General features: G+C 43.5%; 1 protein-coding gene across 1 annotated transcript; it reads right to left on the reverse strand.

The window, feature by feature from the left end:
- Nucleotides 1-551: 551 nt before the first annotated feature.
- Nucleotides 552-11,831, reverse strand: DSTN (destrin (actin depolymerizing factor)). Its single transcript, XM_010179801.1, has 5 exons — nt 11,826-11,831; nt 8,708-8,716; nt 3,591-3,898; nt 3,274-3,350; nt 552-1,971 (listed from the first exon to the last, which is right to left on the reverse strand). The coding sequence occupies exons 2-5, from the start codon at nt 8,708-8,710 to the stop codon at nt 1,862-1,864; spliced, it is 498 nt and encodes a 165-aa protein (XP_010178103.1). The 5' UTR covers nt 8,711-8,716; nt 11,826-11,831; the 3' UTR covers nt 552-1,861.
- Between the last annotated feature and the right edge of the window lie 60 nt (nt 11,832-11,891).

The following is an 11,891-nucleotide window of genomic DNA, read 5'->3' on the forward strand; positions in this document are numbered from 1 at the left end:
AGACCAGTACTGCAGACACCCAGACAAGGACAAGCTGTTTATGGGGATGACTACCCCCTTGGGCCAGCTCAGAGTTGACTGAAACACAGGCTAAAAGCACCAGCAGAAACCAGGCCGGTCTGCTTTCCTCAGCAGCAGCAAGCTTTGCTTTGGTGGATCTCTTTGCATCAGAAAACCTTGTGCTCCCGACCCTGTGACCCGCATGGGTGCCAAGTTAGAGCAGGCAGTCAATGCCTGCCTTTAATGAAAGGTTTTAACTATGCAGCATGGCCAGAGAGGGCACATGCTGAGTTAGGTAATGGACCATGACTTCCCTGGCCCTGCAGATAAACCAGCACAGCCCACTGCTCCACTGAGGAGCAGCACATGTTGCAGGTAGATGGACCTGCTTCCCCCCTTCCCAAAACCCACTCTGCCTCCACCAGCTCTTCCTTCCAGCCTGTTTCCCCATCCCTTTCAGCACAGGTCGGTAGGCGCTTACACCAGCATAGTGTAGCACCAGCGCTGCTGCAGGGCTAACCCGGAGGCTGGAGAGGAATCAGTCACTGACCCAGGGGAGGGAAACCCCATTTATTTAGGCTATTTGAATTTGGCACGCACAGAAACATATCACAGTAATGCACTGGAGGCTAAGGGTTGTTTTTTTGTTGTTTTTTTTTTTCTTTTTCTCTACAGACATACAGGAAAACTCTATGCAACTCCCATGTACACATTACACAAAGGAAACAGCTTTAATCAACCACTGGTGAAACATGGAAGCTTTTAAGATCTCTGTAGCTGGCACAAGAATGTTCTCTACCCCCCATACAAAAGGCATTTCAGGTCAAACTTTCTAGTAGGTGATATTTCCATGCATTTCTACAGAATTAAAGAAGCTAACAGACAAAAAGCCCAGATCAAGCCATATTAGTGGCTGATTGGTTCTACCAAGTTAAATCAATATTAATTACGGACAAATGGACCAAGTGACCAAAGACTGGGGCTGAGAATACCACTTTTTAAGACGTGGTTCCTTCTCATTGTACTATCCATAACTGGAGAGCTCTGATATAAGAATCTGCACTTGTAAAAGCCTCAGAAGCATCCAATCTGCTAGTAAGTGTGTATTACTGAAACTATATAGTTCTAAATCAAACTATCTCGACAGAAAAGCAATTTTTATAGAATCACTCAGGCTGCAAGAGACCTCAAGACACTTCGTAACAAGGAAATCAAACCTGCAGAACAAGTGAACCTTTTAATATTATTACTGGACTACAGGAGTGAATTAGGACTATTTCTCCAGAAAAGTATGTCTGTTTTACCTCTATTTTAACATTGTAATTAGCCTTTAGTAGTACTGCTCTGCAACTGCAAGCACTAAGAATTTAACCCACTTTTGGTGCCAACAGGTTGCTTTAGCCTAACTTTAACTACAGGTTTTAATTTTTGTATTAAATGATTACAGGGAAAAAAGTTTTTGAGTTTGGCAATTTGGCCAGTAGCCTCAAAAAGACTGACTGAATTTTGCTAGTTACAATTTAGAAAAGTAAGAAGAGGAATCAGATTGTTCTCATCTCCCCTCCCTTTCATCCCATGATACACTGCTGCATTGGATCAAAAATTTTAGAGACCTTTAGTGTTAATTCATTGGGGACCGTATTGGGCTGGACAACCAATGCAAATATTAATACACCAAGATAAATCCTTAGATTTGATTTATTTAGGGTCATTTGTACATATGAGCTACATCTCCAAAATCTACTTTATTCTACAAGACAGCTTCCCTACAGTTAGTGAAACCCTTGCCTAGAATGGTTGCTTTACAGAACTGATATATTAAAACATGGAATGCTTGTAGAGTTGTGGCACTGTATGACATCTACACGGGACTTCCTTCAAAAGCTACGACTAGGGAGCCTCCTAGCTTCTCAGCAATGCAAGCTCGGTTGAGGTCCTCTGGCCCATTTGCTTGGCATTCATGCTTTATGCCTAAAAAAAGAGGCAGAACACTCAATAACACACTATTTCAACACGCTAGTTATCAATCACAGAAACATACTTGTCAGTAATATTAGAAGAGGTAAGCGGTCACTCAAGCAGGTTAAGTCCTGCCTTGCTTAGGAATTTGGATAGTTGTCCCCTGATATATCACAGGAAACATTTGGCTACACACCAAATATCAACGTAGAAGTATCAGGGCAAAAAAGTTTTTCACTAGACCAGTGCTCAGGCTGCTTGCCTTTTCCTTGCAGGCTCCCTTAGGAGCAAATCGCTCATTTTGAGTGCTACCCTGGATATGGCAGCTGAGGGAGCCACATGCAAGCACACTAAATGGCTGACTCAGCTCCCATCGGCTCTGGAGAGACGGGCAAAAGAATCAGAGTTGGAACTTCAGATGTAGAGACCAGAAAGACTTTGCTGGTCTAAGGAATTAACAGTGGTTTCTTTTTTTGGAGGGTGGGGAACCCAACCCAAGCCTGTCTTATGTGGAGAATAGCAGAAAAATTACAGGATTTTTTTTTCTTTTATCAGCTTCCACATGTGCAGCACACAAGAGTCTCCCTGGGTACTTCCAGTCCATTGGTGAGCAGCCCTGTGAAGGCTGGCACTGCTGCACAATGGTCCTGTCAGTCTTGCATGCTGCAAGATTTTGGCCCAGCGCAGCACGAGGAACTGAAGGGGGGAGGGGGGCAGTGCTGTCTGGCTACAAGCCATCATAATGACCGACTTAGCATGAAATTTCTGAATGCTGCAGCAAGGCATTTTACTTCCTGGCTAATGGTGCCTGACAGGCTGAACAGAACTTTGCTTATCCACTTGGAGATGTGGTGGCTTTTGCAATGAGTAATCACAATCACATCTCTCAATCAAGGGAACTGTTAATTACTACTACTACAGCACAGTACATTTAGGAGATTGTGCATCTCAACAGACGCAGCGCTCAAAGTCCTCTGCCACAGAGTCAGCTCTGCACAAAATCCAGCTCAGTGTTACGAATCTACTGTTTTCTAGTCTGTATGGCACAGATGCTCTGTACTGTACAGCTACGGTGTCACACATTGCAAAGCCTGCTCTTGTCCTGAGCACATTTCTAGTGCCTCTAAGATTCAGAGGCAGTTGGTGTAAGTTTTAGTCAGTGCTCACTTTAGCTCTGTCACAGGGCATTTCACTTGTGAAGTTCTCATCTCTCACTAGCATCTCAAAAAAAAAAAAAATAGCCAATGGTTAAGCCTTGCTGTGTAAGCATTCTAAGGGCACAGCACAGCTAGGATTGTTAGCCTCATTACGTACCTTGAAACTTCTTTTTGATTGCATCCTTGGAGCTTGCGTAGATCATCTTACTTTTGAGAGGTGCTTGTTCTGGTGCCCTAGTGGGATACACCATAAAAAGGGCAATTAGTGACATTTATAATCCAGCACAGCCAGAAGCAGTATCCTACCAATCATGAACAAGCAAAAAGTCTCATGGCTTAGAACACAGGCATCAGGCTGTCTGGCTCGCTTTAAGCCTGCCATCTTACCAGTCTGGGCAATACAAATGCTCAGAGACCCCACCCACAGTGCTTGGACTGCATGTTCAGAATAAGTGAGTTGGGAAGATAGCTTACCACAAGAAAAACATCAGCTCTTCTTTTTTGGATTCCTTGGTCTCGAAGCTTGCATCATACAAGGCATAACGGCAATCCTTCTCGGGAAGCATCTGCACAAAGTGCTTGAAAGGGTCGGTAACTGTCACACCGACATCTCCTACCAGAATCTCTTTGCCTTCTTCCACAATAATGCACTTTTTGTCTGGACTGAGGCAGAAGATGACAGCCTTCTTCCTCTTCTTAATTTCCTCAGGCGTAGAGCACTTCCGCACTTTCATGTCATAAAAGATACGGCATACCTCATCGGCAACTTGTACTCCAGATGCCTGCAAAGACAAAAGCAAAGACCTTTAGGGCTACCACCACAAATTTTCAGAACTATGTTACTACACTGCCTTAAGTCTAAGGTTAGAAGACAACTGATACTGGCAATAACCACCAGTGGCCCAAGAGTCTCGTCAGAAAAGGCTGCAGGCCCTCTTTTTCCAGGCCAAGTAAAGAATCTGCAGTCTCAAGGCTGCCCACAGCCAGCTGTCAAACCAAAACTATTACAAAGAAGGCACAGCCCTACTTACATTAGAACATTGTTTTGGGGTAGCTTTAAATGCACATCCACCCCTTGTCCTCTGAGATTCAGTTGCGACAAATCCTTTGGCATTACAGCAGCTTAATTTTGTTACCCATTTCAGGCTGGCTAGACAATCAACTCCATGAGGATCTGCTGTTTAAAGTTTCCTAGCCATTTCTAGCATGCTTTAGGAACAGAGGTAAAACACGGCCAAATTCCATGCTTGTCACATGGATTTGGTTTAGAGATCAAGAGAAATGTAGTGGGGTACTGTGACTGTACCAGTACAGCTTTTAGCTGAACAAGCCAACTTTCAGAAGTTGCTCTGAATTCAGTGTTTCAAAAGGAGAACTAGAAAGTCTAACAGTTACAGTGCCTACTTCCCAGCAGTTCCTCCATCAGTTTTTAAAGCAAGCTGCCTTTTAAACTATTTTTTGGTCCCCCCCCTTTAAAGTCTGATAGGAAATTCTAGTTACTTAGTCGTATCCTCCTGTGCTAGCCAGTAATGCTGCATCTGCACCTCCTATTGCAATCTCATGTTAAAGGCAGCTGCAAAGAATAAAGAGGACAAGACCTAGCAAGAATGACAAGAGGCTGAACTGCATTTTCAGACTGATGCTTTTTTTGGAATGACAAAAAAAAAAAAGGAGGTGGTAGAGTAGAAGCATTTAAATCTGAGGTTTTTTTCCTCAGAGTGCAGCTAAGCTGGAGAGCTTAAAAGCAGCCATGCAATAGTAAATACTGCAAATATGAGGAGCCACACTGGCCAGCAGACACTGCTGGAAGAACATCATTACCAGAGCAGTAAAGACCAAATTGAAGCCTGTCCAACGCTCATGTATCTGTTCAAAACACTACAAGCGGCGTGAACAGTGAGATTCCTTTCTAATACTGCTTCTTCCCCTTCTGGTTTTTGGTCTTTCAGATTCAAATAACTTTATCCTCAGATATGGCAGTTCATATCTCAGAAGGAAAACTGCCCTCCTCCCTCTGTGCAAACTGGCACACGTCACTGTTACACACGCAGTCAGCAGTACTAAATAGTCAGGTAAAGCATCATGTGAGATATAACAACTGAAAATGACTAAAGGTTGCCCTTCATTTTGTTCTTCCTTAAGCTCAGCCCCAAAACATGTGTTTGATAGATTAATTATGTGGGGGACACTGGACCTTATCAGAGTGGAAATGTTCTAAAGAAACAGCAGAGTTCAGCTGCAAAACCATGGAGATCAGTGGTGAAGGGGAACTGAGAGATGCTTATTGACTGGACAACTACTTAATGTGGTTGGTTTTTTTGTTTTTGTTTTTTTTTGGAGACTTGACCAATGCCTACCATACAGGGTCTCAGATGATCCTGGATTATCCTTTTTCTACCAACATCTCTTTGTCTGTAACTTCTAAAGGCTGGCGTAGCTTTGCTAACCCAGTGAAGAGAGGTGGCACTGCTGCCTGAATCTATTACCACGGAGTTTTGGCACCTATACCTCCCAAGTGCTGGTCATGCAAAACAAGGGCAATCTCATACAGCAGTGAATCTGAGACAGGAACTTTTCTCTAGTGTGGAAAACAGCACTCTTTAGGGGTTTACTCAAGTACAATGGGACCTCCCTCAAGATTTACAATGCATGGCTTGTGTATTAGGGGTAATCTATCCAGAATATCTTGCACTTGCTATAGGAGGACAGGGAGATAAGTCACTGTGCCTCAGCTGCCTGGCAGGCAGCCACTCTTCTGTGTACCTCCAATAAGACAAGAGGAGTAAGCAGAGAAAGTCTATTCCAGGATAAATTTGAGCAAAAGTGCAAATGTCAATTCAGAGTGACTCATTCCTATGTCACTGACTCCATACAGAGAGTGCGCTTTGTCACAGTGCAAATAAGAACTACTGAGGAATAAAGGTCTTTTTCCTCCCATCCCTATGGTTGCTGTAGGCAAGAGCTTGCTGGGAAGACTCTAAATAATACAAGGTTGCCCTAATAAAGCAAACAGTGCAGCAGCTAGAACTACTGCATCATCCACTATGGACAAATCCACAGTGAACTCAAGACTACCTTATGCCCCACATCCCAAGGTTTGTCTTCTAACTAATGGCACCTCAGTAGCTGACAAAAGGTGTTAAGACTCCATTTTAGTCACAAAACCCCTCAAGTTTTAAGTAGAAAATGCTTAGAAAAATCTAAACTAGCATGGAAATGAGTTTAGTAATCACATAGAAGCAGTTCATGTCACCTAGCTATACCTTTGTCAATTTTTGATCTTTGCCCCGAGACGCAACAACTAATTCCTCTGCACCAATTCCTGTTGCCAAGAAGATAACTTTGAAGTTAACTCTTTAGCTCAGCAGAGAGCCAGAAGCAAGGAGCAGCAACAGAGCTGCAGGCTGATGCAAACTGTATACTCAAGAGCATATGCTCGTACTACTGCACAGCAAGAAACATGTCCACAAGTTGGGAGTCAAGTTGTTTCCTTATAAAGAAACAGAGCACCGCTGGCAAGTCAGTTCAGATTCCAAAAATGTTGAGAGTATTTAGTCTGGAAACTCAAAATTCACTGTTAATCTGCAGCAGATAACTGGGACTGAGCAGAAGCTGAAGGGACAACAGTAAGAACTGGATTTTGTAACTTTCTGAAGCAAAAGGCTTCAAAAGTACTTCAAAAGTAGCTGGTGCTGCTCCTTTTCACAGCTGCTGTACCACCCCTGGATTCATCTCACAGGCTGACATTAGCAGCTATTATATTGCGAGGGACAATGCAGATTTGTTCCATCTGACAAAACCCTATAGCTGTGTCACAGTATGGGTTGAAATGAATCCATAACCTCCCAACCAACTGCTTCCAAAGAGAGCATCTACCTTTGTAACTGTAGACTCCCTCTTCAACCCTAGGCTTGCACCAGCCACGACTGGCTTCATAAACATACTTTAAAAGGAAAAAAAACCCCAAACTCTAGGCAGCTTTTGGGGCAAGGTGGTTGCAACCACGCGTGTAGGGCAGCAACAGGATGACTGTTGAGAGCACTGGAACAAGGAGAAGTGGCACATTCATAAATACATGTCCTCAGTCAACATTTTAACTGTGACTCTGCTGATATGTCCAGCAGAATAGCTGGTGAGAAGCCTCAACCCCTGCAGTAATGACAGAAAAAATGTTTATTTGTCAGTCTGGATTTTCTCTCTTTGGCCCAGTATCGTTCTGCTCAGATAACTCAATACAGCACATTCATTGTTATTTTGTGCACTTTGGCTTGAACGCTGCAGGGCTACCACAGCCAGCCTGGTTCTGTTCTTGTTCCAGTATGAAAGCAGTTACCCAACTCTGGACTGGTATGTGGGCGACTGTTCATTGAGCAGTGCTGCAGGTACTTGTGGAGTACACCACCATCAGCTGGTGACATTTTGTTGTAGGGGGCAGATCAACCCTGCAGCACAGGCAACATAAACTTAATACCATTCCTGAGACACAATGGCAAAAAAAGAAAAAGACTACATTCAAGTAGCCAGTCTGTTTCTACAGGTGTTGAGAACCTTAACTGCAGGGCCCATTAACCCTCAGTGAAACAGGGCAGCAGCAAGAAGGGAAGCCACATTACTATCAGATGGAAAAAATGATGCCAGTACAGCATATTCTGGGAGACATTTGTGCAAGAAGAGTAAGTTTCTCTGAGGGAATCAGCAAATACCAGTTCTCCCCCAGTACTTCCATGACGCTACTGCAAAGACAATGTGTCTTGTGGGCAGCGTTGCCTCGTACATTATTCTGGAGCACTTATACCAGTACCCCTATTGTATTTTCATATAGACTGCTGTAGGCACATGAGGTAATGCTTGCATTAAATGCCTTGTCAGCATGCGCTGCAGTAACACAGCAGCTCTTATTCCCGACACAAAGCCATCGTTCCTGCTTTAAGTGCAAAGCACTGCAGAAGTCTTGCGAGAGCAGAATGCCGTCCCTACACAGGGCAGCCCAAAGAGAGAGCCTTCTGTCCAGCTGGCTCCCAGCTACAAGAGCTGTCCCCAGCTGCCTCCACTCAAAGCTTCCAACATTTTGCCTCCATCACCAAGTACTCTACAACTGGAATTCAATGGGTGATGTAATGAAGGGTGAGACCGAAGAATAATCCAAAGCTTTCTCAAAAAAATCCCTATATAAAGAAAGCCATTTCAGGAGTGAGAAAGATGCCAGGTGCCTGGTAAACTGGGTTTGTAGCAAGGCTGCACTGAAATGCAACTCTGACACAATGAAATTTGCCTTCTCTTTTGATAGGAAGTGCTGTGAACTCCACTATTTTTCTTAAATATTTAAAATATTGCACTTAAGTCTTTTTTCTCCTCCTCAACTACAAGACAGCCAAGAAGACTTTAAACTAATGACTTAATTTGCCTCAAGACAAGTTTGAAGGACTAAATTCTTTCTACGTACTGACAATGTTACAGTATGGGTTTTCTTTGCTGTTACCAGAATCTAAGGGCCCTCCACAGTAGTGCTTGCATGTGCCATCTACAGGGACATTTCAAGAAACAGTTATTTGTTTTGTTTGGGAACCATGCACACACATAGTATACACCACCATGGTGTACTATCCACAGCTACTCAAGTAGAAACTTTTGCTTCTTGGAAAAGCATCATCAGTTTTTCCAGAATTTGACACCAAGAACTTATTAAAGTATGCCGTGTTTAATTGCAAAGACAGATTTGAGAACACTCTGCTCCTCTGTTTGCTAGTCACATTATTGCCATATATTTGGTTCTCAATTTCTCCAGCAAACACCTTGTTACCCCTGTGCTTGGCATACCTTCCCTCCTATCTAACTTCAAAGTCCACTGTCATTGCCAGAACTGCCTGTGTAACCATGTGGTATTTCCATCTGACTCAATAATGTGTCATAATGTATCTCCGTAACAAATATTTTTTCAATTAAACCTATTACCACCCCGCTGTTCTGGGAGAGCAGACTTCACAGAGCTGTCCCTTTACACTGCCATGCAATATCCTTGGACACCATCAGCAATGATGATGAACCTTGAAGGGAAAGCCAGGCCCAGTAAGTTGTGGGAGTACCTTGCAGACAGGGAGGGTCACATGGCCTGGCCGGAGCCAACAGACTGGGAGATGATTTTGCCAAATTAGGCCTTTGAAAAGGTGTCAGCTACAGCCAGCAAGACGACTGAAAATGTGGGTGGTTAAAAATACAAGGATCTGAAATTCTGCTTTGCTTTTAATCTGTTGTTTGAGCACTCAAGAAAACCCATCTGACATTACAACCCCCACTTTACTGAGTAGGGAAGGAGGCAATGCATGTAATGACTGCTTTAACTTCATCCCAAAGACCAGCACCAGTGTGGGAACAGCAGTGACTTCAAGTCTCAATAGGCCCATGTCCTCCGCTAGCTACAGCTGGACAGACAGACACCTCCTTTTATGCCTATGCATCTGAAAGTCCAAAGCTTCAATTCAGATCTGAAGCATGATAGGAAACATAACTAACTGCCTTTTTACTGCTGTTGTGTAAGAGACCATTATTTGCACACCATAAACCAGCAAGAAGTACAGAGTTATTTGCATATCACTTTTAGGCAGGCCTTGCCAGCTAGACTTGAGGTTTTATTTTACACTATTTGGTCTCTTTTCTTTTGGGGTAAAATCAAAATCCTGTCCAGCTTTTTTTACCTTATTGACTAAATGGGAAGAGATGAGTAAGAAAGCAATTATTAAAAAAAAAAAGCAAAACCAAAAATTCCCCCCTGAATTCCTGGAGGTCATTTCCTCAGCTTTCAGCCAAAGAGGAAATCATCACCTTCTCTGAGCTACCATGAAGTTCACTCCCAATAAAATTATCAAGGTACGTAGAACAAGCAATACCCACAAAAGGCAATCCCAGCAACACTGCTGATAAACAGGAACTGTGGTAGCCAGTAGCAGGGCAGAAGTTTTGAGTAGTACCCGTTCCTGTGTTGAAACGGGTTTTTAAGGTAATACGGGTGTAAACTGGTACACAACAGCACTCTTGCAGGAAAGCAAAGCTTCTCAGAAACACATTCAGTGCAGAAATCAACTATTATGAGCCCAAGTGTCTGTTAAGAATTTTCTTGTGCCCCTTTAGATACCTACAGCAATCTAAAGCTTAAATCTTACTCTTAAAAACAGGCTTTGAAAGCCTGCTCTGAGCATCCCAGATACTTGTTACTGAGGTACCCTTCTTGGAGACTACCGTGAATACTGAACAGTCAAGGCAAGCAAAAGGCTCTGAACAGCTTTACATGCAAGTTCTGGCTGTCTGCAGGCTTTCCCGCATGAGATCGCTTAGGTCAGCCCTTGCTCCCAGCAGGAGCCTCTTGATAGCGATATTCTGACAAGGCAAGTAGGAACATGCCAGACACCCACACTATCAATTGTCAGGAGGCTGTCATCTTGTATATGAGACATATGTACCTTGTAATTACACAGATTTGGGAATAGCATTGACTAACAACCAAGAAAAATAATTTGCACGGTCCTCCAAAGACCATGGACTAATTTAATCCAGTAGCAAAGAAACTGAACCTTATGGCAAGACACAAAAGCAGAAAATCCAATGCTCTTTTGATACCAAATGATGCCCTCCTGCTGGCATTACTGTACTTTGCCAGAAGGCCTACACTCTGCAAAAAAGCAAGTTTATTTGCAGGAACTGGAAAGCATATTAAAAAAAAAACAATACAGATCCTGTTCCAAAAAAGGGATCACTATAAGAAATACTAGTTTTGACTGACTGGGGAATTCTCTGGTTCTGAAGCAAGATGAAGCCTGACACACTGAGTAGTCATTCTAAACTAGGTTTGCGTACTGCAGAGGTGGTAGCTGGCTTGTTCAGACAAGCCTATTTTAAACAGGAGATGCAAGTCTCGTCAGACTTTTAGCTTCATCTGCAACTCCTATTAGCTCTGCTCTACACTGCAGACCAGCCACAGATGCTTCAGCTCCGGTGCTACAGGAAGCAGGGAGATTAAGAACACATCCTGTCTACCAGGTCCATACAAACTAAAAGTTTATTTACTGCATATACCACATATTCAAGAAACTAATGGTAAATACCACGGGAATTTCCATATGCAACCCCTCTACTAAAGGCAAATAACCGAGGCAAGTGCATCAAAACACACACGTGTTTGTTGTTGGACAAGTGTTTGTGCATGACTCAAGCAAAAACAGGACAGCAATTAAAACTGTACGAACAAATAATTCAAGTTAATTTGTCAGTCTCAGTAGCCCGACTTAAACGAGGATGCAAAGTTTTACTGTAGGCAAACGAACAGAAAACGAACTCCCATGAAGCACAACAGCTGTTTGGTCTATTCCACCTCATTCATGAAAGAAGTGCCCTGGCTTTTTTTTTTTTTTTGAAATCCAGAGAAAACGGGCAAGTCAGTGTACATATCTAATACATTCCCTTTTTTTCACAGTTTCCTTGTTTCCAGCATTGTATCTTCTCTGTGTAAAGAAGCAAGACAAAAGTCTCCCAAGCCCTTGCGGCAAGTACCTTAAAATTTAAGCTTCTTCGAGCGGCGGCTGCAAAATCGTGCTTGTTACGACCAACGCTTTCCTTCCGTCGGTTTTGCTTCCTCCCTTTTGTTTGCTACCAGGACTGCTGACTCCAGCCGGGCCTGACTAAAGGCGGCCTGGCTCCGAGAAGCTGCACACCGGGGACGGCGGAGCGGGGCCCTGGCTGGCGGGAGGACGGGTGCTCGCCTCGATCACCCCGCTCCATCGAGGA

The sequence above is a fragment of the Mesitornis unicolor genome, unplaced genomic scaffold (genome assembly GCF_000695765.1).
Source record: "Mesitornis unicolor isolate BGI_N332 unplaced genomic scaffold, ASM69576v1 scaffold49352, whole genome shotgun sequence".
Taxonomy (NCBI): Eukaryota; Metazoa; Chordata; class Aves; order Mesitornithiformes; family Mesitornithidae; genus Mesitornis; species Mesitornis unicolor.

Excerpts from the sequence above, each read along its gene's own strand:
- DSTN (XM_010179801.1), bottom strand. Across the intron at positions 3,351-3,590 it reads GAGCTGATGTTTTTCTTGTG|GGCACCAGAACAAGCACCTC; the intron begins GTAAGCTATCTT and ends GTATCCCACTAG. Across the intron at positions 1,972-3,273 it reads AATCAAAAAGAAGTTTCAAG|GCATAAAGCATGAATGCCAA; the intron begins GTACGTAATGAG and ends CTCTTTTTTTAG.